The sequence below is a fragment of the Bactrocera dorsalis genome, chromosome 3, assembly GCF_023373825.1.
Source record: "Bactrocera dorsalis isolate Fly_Bdor chromosome 3, ASM2337382v1, whole genome shotgun sequence".
In the NCBI taxonomy this organism is placed as follows: domain Eukaryota; kingdom Metazoa; phylum Arthropoda; class Insecta; order Diptera; family Tephritidae; genus Bactrocera; species Bactrocera dorsalis.
The window spans coordinates 72646258-72664556 of record NC_064305.1 but is presented as its reverse complement, the minus strand read 5'-3'; the positions used below and the strand labels follow the sequence as shown (position 1 = coordinate 72664556).

General features: G+C 34.2%; 1 protein-coding gene across 3 annotated transcripts in view; it reads right to left on the bottom strand.

The window, feature by feature from the left end:
• Nucleotides 1–2751: 2751 nt before the first annotated feature.
• The window catches only part of LOC105233489 (aquaporin), a 78931-nt gene continuing 63383 nt past the window's right edge, over nt 2752–18299 (bottom strand). For all 3 annotated transcript variants that reach the window (XM_049452260.1, XM_049452259.1, XM_049452258.1), the window contains 3 exons: nt 4610–4753; nt 4330–4542; nt 2752–4224 (listed from right to left, as the gene is read on the bottom strand). In XM_049452260.1, coding sequence (XP_049308217.1) covers nt 4036–4224; nt 4330–4542; nt 4610–4753 — 546 coding nt within the window. In that variant the 3' untranslated portion in view covers nt 2752–4035. The remainder of the gene's footprint in view (nt 4225–4329; nt 4543–4609; nt 4754–18299) is intronic.

Sequence of the window (18299 nt, the reverse complement as noted above, 5' to 3'; positions counted from 1 at the left end):
GCATTTTAAGTTGGCATAAATATTTAATTTCCATTTGCGTCGCTGCTATGCTAAACACAATCTGTTTCCCCCCAGCTGTTTATATGTAACACATAACGCAACATGCCAAAAAGCTTTGGAAACTGTCATGTGTACATAAAATATACTTAACGGATGTTTTTTCAAGGTTTTTTACGTAGTAAATTTTCAAAAGTCTTATTCTTTTACAAAAATTAACAGCGTTATTAATTTTACCATGGGAAAACCTTAAAGATTGATCACAGAAAATGCTGTTTTTATTAAATATTTCATAATAATTTAATATTTATTATTTTTGGTAATACATGAAATCGTTTTACAAGTAAATATTTATCTAAGTATAAAATATAGTATATTTACTCTTAAAAAAAAAAAATCATATGTAATCACTAACCTGTTGTTACATCCCTAATGTACATATTAACATACCAAAATATACCCATACCCATTACCATACAGCAAATATAACAACAAATCTAAGGCAACGCACTTATGGTGTTTACTGATAAAATGCAATAACTGGGTTTCGCTTTGCAAAATGTTATTTGTTATTGCTGGCAAATATGCCAAACAAGAACAAAATGTTAGCAAATGCCGTACAGCTGTCCACAGGGTGTGCAAGAAAGTGTACTTTAGTCGAGACAAAAACCAAAATATTCATTGTGAATACACTGTTTATCAGCAACTTTGTTGTTGCACCACATTTTGCAGTGACGTCACGCGCTTTGTTATAATTGTGCAAAACAAACACCTGCTGGACGCTGCTGTTGGCCTGGTAAAATGCAAGTTTACTGACTTTTGAAATAAAAGATTTCGCCGAAGCCGGCCAGGTGAGTGAGCGTTGTTTGTGTGTGTGTAGTAAGTAAGTGTGTTAAGGAGCTGTGTTGAGCTATCATTGAGCAGGTGACGACGAATTAGGTAATTTATAAAACGAAATTATAGTATAATCAAATTATTGAAATTATAGTAAAAATAAAACTATGAATTTCTTAATAAATTAAACACGTATTTTTTCTTATAAAAATGTACACTGTAACAGTGTACAGCGTAAGTACAATATGTAGGTATTGTAACGTGTGTGTTTATAAACTATATGTATGTTTATACCGATGTATGTATATATAAACTCAATGAAATAAATGCTGTGTTGCTACCAACAAAATATTAATTCGTGGCACAGGGTGCACAATATGAAACAATTTAGCATAGACACAATCCTATTGCTTCGGCTATTGTGAATGCATGACAGATAACGCCTAAATTCATGCTACATTTGTGTGAAATGTACTGATAAAATTTGTGCGAGACACCTGCTGCACGATTTTGGTTGCCTGGTGAAATGCAAGTTTACTGATTTAGAATTTCAACAATTTGCGCGAACCCGATTTACATGGCGGACACTAGGGCGTATGACGTGCATGCATGCGAAAGGAAATGTGGGTGAATTTTGCAATTTTCGTACGAAATGAAGAAAGAAGGAAATGAAAATTAATGAAATGGTATAAAAAATAAAAATAATAAAATAAAATAATAAATAAAAATTATTTTTATTTATTTATTTTATATAAAAAGCACGAAATACTTACCATATGAGTAAATTGTCGTACGAAATGAAGGGGAGTGGAAGACAAAATAAATAAAATAGCAAAAAATTAATTTTAAATACAAAATTATTTTTTATTTTATTTTTAAAAATTATTTTTTATGTTAAAAAATTATAATAATATTTTTATTAAAAATGGTGCGACGTGAATGTGAAAATAAAATTAAGGAAGAATTTGTGTATGAATTAAAGAAAGAAAAATGTGAAATTTAATAAAATGGTATGAAAATGTATATTTAAAAACTATTTTTATTACAAATATTTTCATTAAAAGTTATTTTAATAAATTTTTTTTATTAAATTATTTCGCGATTGAATTGAGAGTAAATTTTAGAATTTTTATACGAAATGCAGGTAAACAGCAATGAAAGCAAATGAAATTGTAAAAACAATTTATTATTTCTAAAAAATACTTTTATTTTTGTTTGTTAATTAATTTAATTATAAAATTATAATTTTCATTTAAAAAATTCATCTTTATTTTTACTTAAAAAATTGTATTTATATTCAAAAACAAAAAAAAATATATTGGTAAAAAATTTATTATTTATATTAAAAAGTAAAGTATTAAATAAAAAAATATTTATAATAAAAAAAAAAAAAAATTTAAAAAAATTAATTTATTTATAAATTTATAAAAAAAATATTAAATAACATATACATAGTTATATAAGAAAATATTTTTTTTAGTTTAAATTAAAAAAAATATTTATATTTATGTTTATCAAAAAGTATGTACATATGTACATATCTAATTGTGTTAAAAAATTATTATATTTTTATAAAAAAATATTATTTATATTAAAAAACGTATTTATTAAAAAAATAATTTTATGAACAAAATTAATTTTTTTGTATAACAAAAATTTATGAAGGAAAATAATTTATAATAAAAACAACTTATATAAAAAAAAGTATTTATATTAAAAAACGAAAAGTTATATAAGAAATGTAGTTATTAGTATTAAAAAAATTATTTATATTCAAACACAACTTTATATAAAAAATATTGGCAATAAAAAAATTTGTTTATATAAAGAAAATTTAAATTATTTTTTTATTGCAAACATTTTATACTTACACCAAAAATTTTCCTGAAATATTTAATTTCAAAAAAAAAACAATTAAAATTTAAATATTTTTTAGCATTTATTTATTCATTTAAATATTAATAACATTTATAATGGCGCAACAGGCACATAAAGTTAACCATATAAATACATGTATATTAAATAAAAGTACATATGCACATACATATGTTATATGGTACATACATACATACATATATCTATACGTAAATATATAATTGCTTTGTATGTATGTAATTAAAGGCTTAACATATGTATTGTAAACATGTATGTATGTAAATATATGCTTTAACGTAATTTGCTTAATCGCTTAGGGCAAATTGTTGCAAACAACTGTTGAATTGTAAATTTCATTTCACTGCTGCACTTGTTAATCCTCGCTTATTTTCTAAAATTACAAACAAATTGTAATCATGTAAGTATACATATACAATATTTATATCAAAAGTGTATGTACGTGGCGTAAAACGGTTGATTAGAGCGGTGACATGTAACTGGTTGTTGTTGTAGGTACAAAAAATGTTTTTTTTTCAAAAGTTTACAAATTTTTCTTCAAAGTGTTGACATACAAAAATACAAAGTTTTCATGCATGCGTTTTACAGTTACTATAGAAACTACGGTGGGTGGTGAATAATTTTTGTTTTGCGGCTGAAGACAAAATTTTGGAGTTTTTGCTTATAAAAATTTGTTTGTTGCGAAAATTGTGCGCTAGCATTTAAAGGAAATTACAAAAAATGTTGTTTTTTACAATAATTTTTTCCTTTTCGCCTTTGCCACCAAATACTTGCACACTGTGGCAACTTTGGGCGGCGGGAATGTGTGGATTTCGGAATGGGTGCTCGCGGGCGAATGAGTGGGGTGCTGAAGTGTTGCGCTGCTGGGTGGTAAGCGCTCACTTTCTGATATGAATGATTGTACTTTTGGCATATGAGTTGCAAGTGTCGATATATAAACATATGTATATAGGGTGCTTACTTCACTAAAAATTAAAATTACCAATAAAATTATGCATAATACAAATGGTGGCGTGTGGCGTATACGTAACATTTTCATATTCATTTTCAATACAAGTGCGTGCATACATGTGTACATATGTATGTATATACATATGTAAGTAAGTTATGTATGATAACTTATACCGCTAATAACTATTTGAATTGGCAAAAGTAGTCAAAAACAAAAATCAAAAATGTCCGTCGTCATTTGCAAGCACATGCATTTTTGAGGCATATGGATGTGTGTATGTATTGCTGTGGTTGTGTGCCTCACATAGCTGCGTTTTGTTGCTGTACTCATTTTACAGCTATATTCTGGAGCGGCATGGTTTAGAAATCATAAGAATGATCTTCATCATCGCCCTTGCGCACCTTAAAGACAAACCGGTAAATGATGGCGGCAACAACGGCACCGGCGAGCGGTCCCACCCAGTAGGCCCAATGATCCGTCCATACATTCTGAATGACAGCGGGACCAAAGGAACGTGCCGGATTCATGCTGGAGCCAGTCAATTTGACCTGTGAGTGAGAAAAAACAAAACAAAAATATAAAAAAAATTAATTAATAAAAAAAAAAATTTCGAGCTTTGCCTTCAATAATATTATATAAATTTTTCTACTTACAGCACACAAGTGTCCAGCCGTGATGGAGAGACCGATAGCGAGTGGCGCCGAGCCCTTGATGTCTGTGCGTCCGGGATCACACACAGCTTTGACCACGAACACCAGCAGGAAGGTGATCAAAGCCTCAATCAGTACTGTGCGTCCAGCATCGAGTGTGCCAGCATACATAGACACACCCAAATTGGTGCCGGCTACCTCCTCACTGACGGCGGCCTAACAAATAAGTGGAAAAAATCGGCATTGAATATATTTTTTGTTAATTTATTTGCCTCAAACTTACGACTATGACCGCTGCTCCAGCTATGGCGCCGATTAACTGTGCTATGATGTAGAGCACACTCTTCAAAATGCTCATCTCACCTACAACGAGAAAGCCGACGGTTACGGCTGGATTAATGTGACAACCGCTGATATGACCCAGACCCTGTAATGGGGAAGAAATGATTTATTTGTAGTTATTTGAAAATTTATTAAAATGAGGTTAGGTTAGAGCGTTGTAACGGGTGATTTTTTTGAGGTTAGGATTTTCATGCATTAGTATTTGACAGATCACGTGGGATTTCAGACATGGTGTCAAAGAGAAAGATGCTCAGTATGCTTTGACATTTCATCATGAATAGACTTACTAACAAGCAACGCTTGCAAATCATTGAATTTTATTACCAAAATCAGTGTTCGGTTCGAAATGTGTTTATCGACAAATTTTGTTCAGCGATGAGGCTCATTTCTGGTTGAATGGCTACGTAAATAAGCAAAATTGCCGCATTTGGGGTGAAGAGCAACCAGAAGCCGTTCAAGAACTGCCCATGCATCCCGAAAAATGCACTGTTTGGTGTGGTTTGTACGCTGGTGGAATCATTGGACCGTATTTTTTCAAAGATGCTGTTGGACGCAACGTTACGGTGAATGGCGATCGCTATCGTTCGATGCTAACAAACTTTTTGTTGCCAAAAATGGAAGAACTGAACTTGGTTGACATGTGGTTTCAACAAGATGGCGCTACATGCCACACAGCTCGCGATTCTATGGCCATTTTGAGGGAAAACTTCGGACAACAATTCATCTCAAGAAATGGACCCGTAAGTTGGCCACCAAGATCATGCGATTTAACGCCTTTAGACTATTTTTTGTGGGGCTACGTCAAGTCTAAAGTCTACAGAAATAAGCCAGCAACTATTCCAGCTTTGGAAGACAACATTTCCGAAGAAATTCGGGCTATTCCGGCCGAAATGCTCGAAAAAGTTGCCCAAAATTGGACTTTCTGAATGGACCACCTAAGACGCAGCCGCGGTCAACATTTAAACGAAATTATCTTCAAAAAGTAAATGTCATGAACCAATCTAACGTTTCAAATAAAGAACCGATGAGATTTTGCAAATTTTATGCGTTTTTTTTTTTAAAAAAGTTATCAAGCTCTTAAAAAATCACCCTATAGTATTACATAGTTGGGTCAACGCTGATAAATGTTAAATGGAGTAGGTAAAGTGGAAAAATTAGAAAATTTCTGCTTTTAAGAAATGTCGGGTAAGAAATAGCTAGGTAAGAAATATCGAAGCAGATTTATGTATAATTATTTCTGAGAGTGTGGTACCTACGTTATCTAAAAATTTTAGAGAATTCAATAGAGCAACCAGAACTAATTCAGAGCTTGATTGGATAACAAATCGAATTTGATTTGATCAAGTCTTTATTGGAAGCTTTTTGCGACGTTATAGATTAGAAGTTCCCAAAACGCACTAATGCCAAAGAATTCTTTTAGCTTTTCAACCTAACCCTGTTTTTCAAATAAAACAGAACCGCAATACTCCAGCAGCGGTATTATTGGAAGCAATTGGTTTTTAACTACTTTATACCTACAACGTCAAGTTGTTCTGACAAAATCTTCAAGTAAATATCGATCACACAAAATCCACAGCTTCTTTGAAATAAATAAATCTCTTAGTCTAAGATCCGGCTTAAGAACAACACCCCTCATTCTTTTCCTTGATAAAATATTTTTTTTTTTTATAAGAAAACTTATTGATTAATCAAATGAGAAATGATTGACAGTCTATATCTAAGCAAGACTATTTTTAATTAAAAATTAAATTGTTTAATTTTTCTTCTTGTTTACCCTCACTCTTTTCCTTTATAAATTTAGTCTCAATCAAAAAAAACAGTATATAGAAAATGCCATACAATGTTTGACTACCTTTTTTTAGGCAAGGATGCGTGTCAACCAGGTGTAAACAGGTGAGCGGATGGAGTGATTTACCCTCATTCTTTTTCTTTAAAAATTAAATATGTAAATATTCTGAATTTTATTACGAATCCAACGATATATGATTGACTTTCCAAATCTTGGCAAGGCTAATGATTGACACGATCTAAAGTTTCAATAATTTCATGTAAAAATAAAGTGTGACTGCAAGCGCTATGTACAATAACAGCTGCGCATAAGACTCTTGCCGATATCTTGCATCATTAACACTTGTGCAATTTTTTATGCCGTACATAACAGCAGTAAATTCTTGGACCACGTCAATTTTTTCGTCTATAAAAAGATCGGTACTATCTTTCAATGAGGCAAACACTTTTTGATAAGTTTCATTTTTTGAAATTTTATAAGGCCTGACTTTTCCTTTATTGTAAAAAGCTACAGTATAGTCACAGCCTGTAAAAGCGTGGAACGCCGGTAAACTTTGGCATAATGAGACCCCTAACTTTGTTGCTAATTCAGTACAATTTACGCAGCTAATATCTTATACACACAGAACTGAACTCACGCCTTTCTCTTTCTGGCAAGAGTCTTATGCGCAGCTGTTATTGTACATAGCGCTTGCAGTCACACTTTATTTTTACATGAAATTATTGAAACTTTAGATCGTGTCAATCATTAGCCTTGCCAAGATTTGGAAAGTCAATCATATATCGTTGGATTCGTAATAAAATTCAGAATATTTACATATTTAATTTTTAAAGAAAAAGAATGAGGGTAAATCACTCCATCCGCTCACCTGTTTACACCTGGTTGACACGCATCCTTGCCTAAAAAAAGGTAGTCAAACATTGTATGGCATTTTCTATATACTTTTTTTCTTTGATTGAGACTAAATTTATAAAGGAAAAGAGTGAGGGTAAACAAGAAGAAAAATTAAATAATTTAATTTTTAATTAAAAATAGTCTTGCTTAGATATAGACTGTCAATCATTTCTCATTTGAATAATCAATAAGTTTTCTTATAAAAAAAAATTATTTTATCAAGGAAAAGAATGAGGGGTGTTGTTCTTAAGCCGGATCCTCTACTATTTCTAGAAATATACAGTAGTGTTGCAAAAGTATGAAGCTCGGTAGAAGCCTCAGAGATCGAATGGTAAACTTTGTGCGGTGTTACATTTGTCATGGTGAAAAATATTTATTTAAGCGAAAATAGTTATTTGGTTAACAAATTTTTAAAATTAAAAAAAAATCGATTTTCATTATATTTCGAATTCTTCGTATTTCGATAGTTTATAGCTTTGAAATTAACATACTGAAGTTTTAAATCGGTATCTCAAATGGCTTTTGAGTTACAGCCTACTAAAGTATAGCCGTAAGTATAAGGATATAGTTCAATCAGTTCAATAAGCTCCAAAAGTTCATCTTTAAACGCATTTTTCTCAAAGCTACATTTTTCCAATTCGCTAGAGTTATTGCTCTGAAGCAGAGGCACCCTTCGGTATCAGTTTTTTTTTGCAAGTTTTTTTATATAGTTCTTCCTATAATGGACCTTTTGATTTGATTTAAATCGGTTTGTCAGTCTAAAAATGACAACAATTTTGGGCAAAATAATTTTTTTTTACAAAAAAGGAGCCGCTATTTTGTCAATTTTTTATTTTTTGTCAATTTCTAATTTTTTTTGTCAATTTTTTATTTTTTGTCAATTTTTATTTTTTTTCTCCATCGTCGGTTACTGTTTGGGCAATGTTCCCAGTAGAGAATATTTGTTTTTTTTTTGGCTTTAATCCCCGGGGAAGCCCGGATTCACATGGAAGACCTGTTAAAATTATATAATTTTTTTTTTAAGATTTTACTATTATTTTTTTTATTAAAATTTAAAATTTGATACAGCAGCTGTGCCTTTTATAATTCCAAAAATCTCCTTTAAGCTGTCACACTAGGTATTCCTCTCAAAGTTCTCAGTTCATTTTTCCAACGTTTAAAAATATAATAAATAATCACATTATATAGCTCTGTATGTAGACGCACGTCATGCGACTTTAAAAAATAAATTGTTTGCTTTCTAGTAGAGTGTCTTAACTCGAAAAACGAGATACTCTAACTAAGTACACAACAATAATTCCCAAAGTACGCTAAGCACTTCAAGACGGTATTATTAAAAAGGTGTTGCTAAGTTGGATAGATACCATACTATACTATAAGGGGGATTACCCACAAGCATACCCTTGAGTGATTTGTTTTCGGACAATATACTTTTACTTAAAAAATCTTCAAGTAAACAAGTTATAAACGTATATATGTTCACTTTTACATAAGTATATGCACGTCATACACATATTCATGTAGTATGTCAGCACGCATATAAAAAAATTATTATAAAACATATGTATGTATAGTTCATGAATTTCAATTGTGCTGAAATTTGCATTGCTAAATTGTGATTTAGGTGCGCGCATGCGCAGTCATTCTGTGCAAATTAAATTTATTCCTTCACTGCTTCGTAATGCCTTGAAATGCGTTTGAAATCGAGGCATAATAAATAAGACTCTCACACTTACGCGCGTACTGAAGTGTGTTTGTTGGCAAAAGGAGCAGCGAAAAAGAATTCTTTGAAAATTTATTGAAAGTCATTGCGCATGCGTGCGTATATTTCTTTCGTTTAAAGTTCATCGCATATAATGACACAATTTGTCGGCGATTTAAACAAATGTTCAGACAGTTACAAGTGATAAGTTGCTTGTAAGTATGTAGTTGGTGGCAAGAAGGTATCGAGATATTGTGGTGTGTTGAATAGTTAATGACTGTGAGAAAAGCATCGTGTGTTTTTTACACAGTATTTATTTGAGAATTTTTTTAAATTAAATTTAAGTACTTAAAGAAAAGCTTAAATATTGCATAAAAATCAGAGAGTAACTAAAAAGTTCGAATTTTCCTAGCGACATTCGCTGCAGCTGGCTATGCGCTACTGGCGAAATCAACTGATCAGAATTCTTGGCTTACATCAAGAAACACTACACAAGTAATTTTAGCATCTTAAACTCTCTACAGGGTACTTATAGCTACACATACATATACATATGTATGTATCTCAATAAGAATAATATTACGCATGCATTATTTATGCTGCATCAGCACTTGTCATCTTACTGTGTGATGATTTTCAAAACCTCATTCGCCGATTATGCGTTGTTGAAATTGAAAGTGATTATTTGCGAAAAAATTAAAAAGGCAGATCAGCGATTAAGTTTGAATATGTACTTGTGCCTAGAAAAACACTTAGTTGAGTATGGATGACTTAACATAAGAGCTATAACTTTGCTATTATTGCATTACGAATATGCTGAAGGCTTTACGCCACAGGTGAATGAAATATCAATGCGTGAGTAAGAGGTATCACTTTTAGGTTATTATAAGCTTGTAAGCTGGGTCTTTAAAAAAAGCTTATCTAAGTACCTAAGTATTAATACGTCAAGATCTGTAATTTTCGTCATTTTATTCGCTAATGTTTTCAATTTCATCATAGAAAGATATGCGCAAGAACCACGTTTACAAATTATTCAACTTTATTATGAAAATAATCGTTCTCCAGTTACAACTTTTCGTTTGCTTGTGTCATTTCATGGTCATAATAATTGTCCACCTGGGCTCGCTATTCCACGAATTGTTGAAAATTTCGAGCGTATATTTTCTTTACGTAATGTGCAAGTGCCAATAAGCCAAAGAACCACCTGAAGTAATGAAGACGTTGCTGTCATTCAGGCAAGTGTTGCTGAAGACCGGAATTTTTCGATTCCAAGACGTTCTCAAGAATTGGGACTGTCTCAAAACACAACCTTGCGGATTTCGGGAAAGGATTTTGGCAGCAACAACCAATATATTTAGTTGTGTGGGGGGTTATCCATAAACACATAAACATCACGTAAGTGGTATAATCGTTTGTTATTTGTTATGCCGGTATAACTGATTAGACCAGTTCTTTCTTCGATTTGCTATTCTTGGAAGTTTGGAAAGTTTGAAGCAGGTTTTTCTTATCATAATTATTAAAAATATTACATTCCTTATTTTAGTTATATTTTCTGCTTTTTATGAGGAAACATGGAATTATATTTTAGACTTGTATTTAAAGAGGAATGAAGCACGTGCAATTGGCCAAGTTTTTAACAAAACACCATAGAGTGTGAAGACACTAATTAATACATACGGAAATTCTGGAAGTTTGCAGGTAAAACCACGTTCAACTCGTTCAAAAAATTAACACCCCGCAGTGAACTTAAAATCATGAATGAAATAAATCCTCAAGGATACAATACACGAATTATACGGAAACATTTTCATACCTCTGGAGAAATTAGAAAAGACATTTATATTTGCAAGAAAATATTTTGATGAACCTGACTCGTTTTGGGATAACGGGGTACAGAATAACGAATCAAAGTTCAATATTTTTAGTTCAGATGGCACTCAAAAATTATAAAGAAAACCCAACGAATCCTTAAATATACAAAATTTAACTTCGACTGTTAAACATAGAGGTGTAAACGTGATAGTGTGTGGGGGCGAATGACCCCAGTAGGAGTCGGACAAAATGGACAAACAGCTTTACTTTGAAGGAAAACTTCGAGAAGATTGCATTTCTGCTAGGATTAGAGTGGAAAAAATGTATATTTCAACAGGACTACGAGTCTAACTACACCTCACACCTCGTCAAGGAGTGGCTCTCATACAATGCTAAGTAACTACAAACGCTTGAACTGAACCTCCACATGAGGCTTACATCGAATATATTAGGAAATTGTTAAAAAAGAAGATACACAACATCCATAAAACAACTATGGAGGCTTTTAAACAAGCTTTGATAGCTGAGCGCAAGATGCGGGATTTCCAAAAAAGATACAGAAGTGTTAGTCCGAAGTACGCGTTGGCGTCTTCAAGCACTTATTGTTGAGAAAGGAGAAAATTTAAGTTGCTTATGCTTTTATCTTTCTGTTTCTTACTACTTAAGAAAATGCGAAAATACTTATGGTTAGGAATATACACACAAATGCATGCTAAAAATATAATCAATTTGAATTTTTTTATTTATAAGAAAGGTTAGATTTGATAACAACAACACCTTGTACGTAAACCTTTTTTGCTAATATAGTTAGTAAAATGCAGAATAACGTAACATTACTTTTCATAAGTTTACAGGCGAAGGAAAAACGATATAATAGAAACCACTAAAATTTAAACAAAATTTGAGTTTTTGTTATAAAATGGCTATAAGTATATAGGTTATCATATACTCATATTGAAACAAATATGAGTTTTTGTTATAAAACGGTTATATATTGGTTATTATATATCTAAAGCCAATTTTCTACTTTTTTTTGATGATGATACATTGTTTTGAATTTAAGGTGATGATATACGAGTATACCATGCAGGTATGTATATATGTATGTATATATAGTATATGTATGAAATCGTGTAAAACTTTGAATGAAAAAATTTCAGAAAACCTGTTTCCTGTGAACAACTGTGAAGCTATAACTTAGATCAAGACTTATATTTTTAATAAATTTTTCACTTTTATTATTTACAACCAGCATGCTGAAAACCAAAACAGGTTGCTTTTTTGCACAGAAATCTATTGAAAACACATTGAAGGTGGCGGTCAGCTAAGCTGAAAAATACAGAAACTAAATATATGAACGCATAAGTGTTTTTAAAAACCGAATAAATAAAGTGCGTTAAACGCCAGTAAAACACAAGTGAGACTAAAACGACTAAATTAAGACAAAAATCGCAATTAAAGTTTAGCGTGCGCGCTAAGCGGCATAAATGCGGCGCGCACTGAGGCAAAGAGAAAAAAATAGGAAAAAACAAAGCAAATAAAAAACCGGATAGAAAATATATAAATAAGAAATAAAGTAAAAAAAAATTAAAATAATGAATAAAATAAAAAAAATAATTTAAAAAAAAAATATTTTGAAAAAAAAAAAAAAAAGTGAAAATAAAATAAAAAATTAAAAAATAAATGTGAATGGACCACAATAAACGCGTATTACGGCTGGGCGGCGAGCGCACTACAAAATTGAAAGCGTGCGTGGAAAAACCCGCATAAGCACATATGAACACATGTATGCGTGAGCGACCAATGCAGGCGCAGCAGCTGTGCGTTGACTTCTAAGCGTGTTATTCAATAATATTATTTATTCACTACACTTAGTAGAGAACATAGGGTAATACATAGTGGTTGATATTATTTTGCTAACATGCGTCAGCTTGCCAAAGGCCTACAATTTATCGGTATCAACAATCATTAGCGCGCCAAGCCGCCAAGCCGCGCCAAATGCGTTATGCCAGAGTCACGGTTAGCGCTTAAAGGCGGTCACTAAATGGCCGCGGACAGCAAAGCTCAGCAACGCGTTAGGCGGCCAGCCGCAGTGGCAAGAACTGCTAGGAGAATTGGCAAATGCAACACCAAGCTGTCTGCGACAACACTTTTAGGCCTACAACATGACGATGTACACACACACACATTTTAATACCTGACATTATTTATATGACTTTTTTTTCTTTTTAGATTTTACTGCTGGCAACTTTTATGCATTTTCAATCAAAACACTTTCAATTGCGCGCTAGCCAACAGGCAGCCGAAAGAGACCGCGCTGCGCCGATTTGACCGCAGATCCGTTTGTGTTGCAGTGGCGATTGCAATGATTTCATTGTGTTTTTATGGCATTGCTTTTTGTTTTTGTTGCTATACATGCGTAAATTGCTTGTGTAACGGCCTTGAGTGCTTGCTAAAACAGCGCCTTGCTGCTAATTCAATAGCGAGCGCGTATTTTACATACCATATATGTATGCATGTTAGTGTGTGTATGTGTGTTCAGCGCTCCATGGCGCAAAAGCGTTTGAATTGTGATTGCTTAGCGTTGGCTGGCGCACACCGTGACATGTACAGATCACATCTTCGCATTGTTTATGGTTATGGGCGTATGTGTTGTTTTTGTTGTTTTTATAGTCGATAGAGTTATAGCGTCTAGTACGCGCCTATCTAACGGCGATTGTTTTACGCTTTTGACTTTATTTTTAGTTGCAAATATATGTATATTTCTGTATTCTTATGTGTGTATATCTATATTCTTGGGCTGCATGCTAAGTTTCGCAGAACGCTCTTTAACCCGCGTATTAAATACGACAGTGAAGTTAATAAGCAAGTTGTCGTTGAGTCAGTATATGCAACGCGCTCATAATAATAAATTGCAAATTCCCATAGATCTCTCGCAAGCGATCAAACAGCACAAAATTATAGCAAAGGCAGCCTATCAAATCAGATTTAATAACAAATCGTTTGCAGCTCATATTTATTTTCGAATTGCTGTTACATTTGAATATGTGCACACCTTGATCTTTGACAGTTTTGCGATCTCCCTTTCTTAAGGCATAAATCACAATGTGAGTTTTTTATTGCGTGTGAAAAATGTTACTCATACGACATGGTGGCTTTGCTTCACCAACACTGCTTCTTCGAACGTATTTATGGTATATGTTAGATGACTGCGGGGAAAAAATTAAAAAAATAAAAATTAAAAAAAATAAATTTTTTACACATGACCCAAGCAGTTTACGTCTTAGACCAAGCATTCTCTGGGTAGCCTAAGAACAATTATATTCAAATTGTGTCTAGTAGCCATACACGCGAGTATAGTAGTCAATAGGCAGCTACATAGCATGGCTATCGGCTTTCAGTCAAAGGCAACTGGGCCACTCCAGTCGCCAATAGAAAAAAAAATAGAAAAAATGTATGTCGACTTGGGTGATTTGGTGCAGCCTGGGTATCACTAAATGGAACTCACTATCAACTTCAGCTTCAGCCTTCCTAACTATTGTAGTGGTTTTCTAACCGAGGTTGATGCCATTACGGTAGTGAGCTGCTCCGGAGTGCAGCCTCATTTAGAGCAGTGATTATCCATTCTGATGGCAGGGCGGCGATATTAGCCTTGACCTCAACAGCCGTGCGTTCAGTCAGTGGGATCGCAGACAACTGTAAAGCTGACGAGATGGAAAGGAAAGCTAGTTTTCTTCTTTATTGGGGTAGTTTACAACAGCGAGCCAGTTTTTATTCCATTTCACTGCTTGGTATCAATTGCAGATTCCAAGTCAGTCAACTCTTTCTTCACCTGGTATTACTAACGGGCTCTGCTTCCCCCGTCGCGTACTGCGTGAATACTCAAAGAGCTCGAGTGTTTTCATCCATTCGGACGACGACGATGACGATTTCGAGACGTTGTTGGTCAGTGTTGAAATGCTGGTTCTAATATGGACGAAATTATCTACGATTTCGACTACGAAATTATGAGCTAATGGGAAGGAGTCGGCGATCTCCACGCTTCTTGAGTTCTATTACGAGATAGCTAGGCGTTAAACTCTCATCGGATATTGCGCTGTCGGCTCAAGATCGATCGTGAGTTTTTTACGCTTAGTGAGGTCACATCTTTTCTTCCTTCTTTCTTGTGAGAGTTCTAACAGGTCATTGTCCTACCGGCGTTCAATGTTGAGAATCTCGATACCCCACCGAGCTGGTGGTGGAGGATGGAGCCATGAGTAGGAATTCGCGCAAGTGAGGAAAGTTCTATGAGTGTCATTCACTTGGAAGTGCCCAGAAATGATACTTTTACATACAGCTCAAGCAGCTCACGACTTCCGGTCTGAGACCAAGTATCCCCTGGGTGGCCTAAAAACATCCGGTTGAAGTCGAGCTAAAGTGAGAAATAGAAACATCCCCTCCCCAGAGTTGCGTGTTGGGTTTGGAATCCGACAAGTGAAAAAATCCTACCAAATTTGTATTGGCCACAGGGCGCTGACTTATAGGACCGAATACAGGAATTTACAAAGGACTAGGCAAATACAGGTTTTTGGGCTTATAGCTCATATATATATATCTATAGCATATCTTGTATGTCTTCGTATGATCTTTTTAAACTTTAGGCTACAAGATATTGTTATAGATGACCAAATTGTTCGCAATTAATTAAGTTCATTTTCAAACTTAGACATAAAAGCAAGACAATTTCTCAACTCATTTTAAAAAAAATTAAGCATCGTCAACAAATGTTATTACTTGTTTTAATAAAAAAAAATATATCAATGCATTGTACGAGTAATGAGGTCATATAGAGATTACGTCAGCAAATGCTATTTGTACAGAAAATGAACTTTTATAGCAACGGAAATTCCAAATTAAAAACAAAAATCACATAAAAATTTTGCTACGCAAAGGCCGCTGCGTAAATGGAAATTGCACTAAAATGGACTGAATGAAAATTTAAATTATGCAAACAACATTTACTTTACATATTTTGTGCCGCCAAATGCAGTTCGGCGAAATCATAAAATTCTGCAACATTTTTCATTGAATAACCAGTGCATTCAAAAGATTTCAGCACGGACGCAAACGCAATAAGCGTAACATAGCGACAAACGCATAATTTAGAAATAAAGATTGCAAAAAATGGTGACCACATCTGTTCAACGAACCGTAGGAATGTCGAAGCCCACAAGCCGCACAAATCAAATCTGGGCGCAAATGATTATCCAACAGCAAACCGTGCGGCTTACAGTGCGACAGACCGGCAGCCACACAGTCACTAAATAATTGCCCGGCATTTGACAATAACAGTGCATAAATATACATACATACATATATACTACAAGTATATAGAAATATGTGTTTGTGTGTCCGTGAGTGTAGAAAAATTCGAGCAGACAAGCGAACGCCACAAATTGATGAACGCCACAAAATTTGCCACGCACCACACCACAAATGCGCCCGTTGACCATGTGACAACGACAGCGGCAATGGCCACGGCTGCCGGTTCACTTTCGGTTAGCTGGTTAGTAGCCGAAATGGCGCACATGCGCACCGCTCGCGCATAATGTCGGTGGCAACGACAGCGTTTAACACATTTTAACGCATTTTTAAATGCCACCAAATGCCGTGTAAACAAATAATTACGCGCTCTTTCAATTACGCACGCACACACGCATGCGTAGCGCTTTTTGTAGTGGCAGACTGCTGGTAGCCATATGAAGCTTTGACAAATCCAGCTTCACGGCGCGTTGCAAGCACACTTGCAGTGCCGCCAAACAGCAGTTGCAGTAACACAACCATCAGTGCCACACAGCGTCAGCGCAGTCGTAACTCATAACTTCAATTTATATGCTCAAGATTGTTAAAACGATAACGACCGGCGATTGCCAGCCTGCGCGCCTGCCTACCAATTGACCAGCCATTGGCCCACTGATTTGCGTTGGCAGCCTGTTTGACCAGCGTTCAGTTGGCAAAGACTCGCGGCAGTCCGCTTTGGTTATTCAACTTGGCTTGCTATTTAAATTTAGTGTGGCCGCGTTGCGTGCCTTGAAAGGCAGATATGCACTTGTAGCCAGCCGAGGCGGGCTGTGTGGTACTGACGTTGTCAAATTCAATGCTTACTTAACTCATTGCACTTGGCTGTTCGCCTTTACTTGCTGACTTTGACTTTTATTGCACGTTCATGGAACGATGCACTTCTTTGCCGCAGGCACAGGCACCAAATGGAGGGTAAATAAGTGAGTGCCGTGGTATTGTGGGAGAGGTAATTTGGTTTTTTTTTGGTTTTATGTCGGTAGATCTATGCATAGTTTAAGTTTAGATTGGAGCTCACGTAAACTCTAAAATTGCTTCTTTTGGTAGATAATCTGCAAACTCAGAAGGTAATTATTAATATGAGTTGATCTTTTAAAGCCTATACTCTTTTGAAAATTTGAAGAAAAAGCTTATAAAATGGATGACAATTTATGAGCTTTACTATCTAGTTTTTCTCTAAAGAGCTTAGCTGTAGTTATGTTGAACAAAGAAAGACGTTAACTTCTGTTGTATTGAAACACTTAATTATACAAAAGATTCCTTACAAGAACATGATTTTGATCGGAGAGTTTGTATGACAGCTATATGATCAATTATTTGGAGATTGCCATGCATTAGACAATGTTCTATGCGAAATTTCGTGAAGATATCTCTCAAGCACTTGATGCCGGTTGTTCAATTTGTATGACAGCTATATGCTATAGCGGTCAGATATCGCCGATTCCGATAAATGAGCAGCTTCTTAAGGAGAAAAGGACGTGTACAAAATTTTAGATCAATATTTCAAAAACTGAGGGACTAATTCGAGTATAGACAGACAGTCGGAAATGGTTAAATCGGCTCAACTCGTCTTTCCTACAGATTAATATCGTACATATTTTATAGGGTCTTCGACGTTTCATTATGGGTGTTATAAATTTCGTAGGTGTGTTCAGGGTGTAAAAAGTCTATATATACGAGTAGAGGTAGCAACAGAATCAAATAACCTGAACAGGACCACGGGGTTTATAACACCTAGAAAGAAATGTCGTAGACCCTATAAAATGCATATTAAATGATCCGAACATCATAGCTTATGACCTTACATTTATAAAATACATCATGACTGGTGAAGAAATATGGATTTATAATTATGACGCCGATACTGTCCAACAAACTAACAAACGGTGTTCAAAAAAAAAAAATGTATATATAGCTAAAGATACTGACGGCCTTCCCAGCAGAGATTTATAGCAACTGTTTGGAAAATAGAATTAAAATAAAATTTGTAAGGCGAAATAAAGGATTGGATTAAGATACGTGTGAATTCAGACTCTTTGTCAGTTCGTGTCAAATTTATTCAAATGGTTCAGCAGTGAAATGTCGGTACCATTCTAC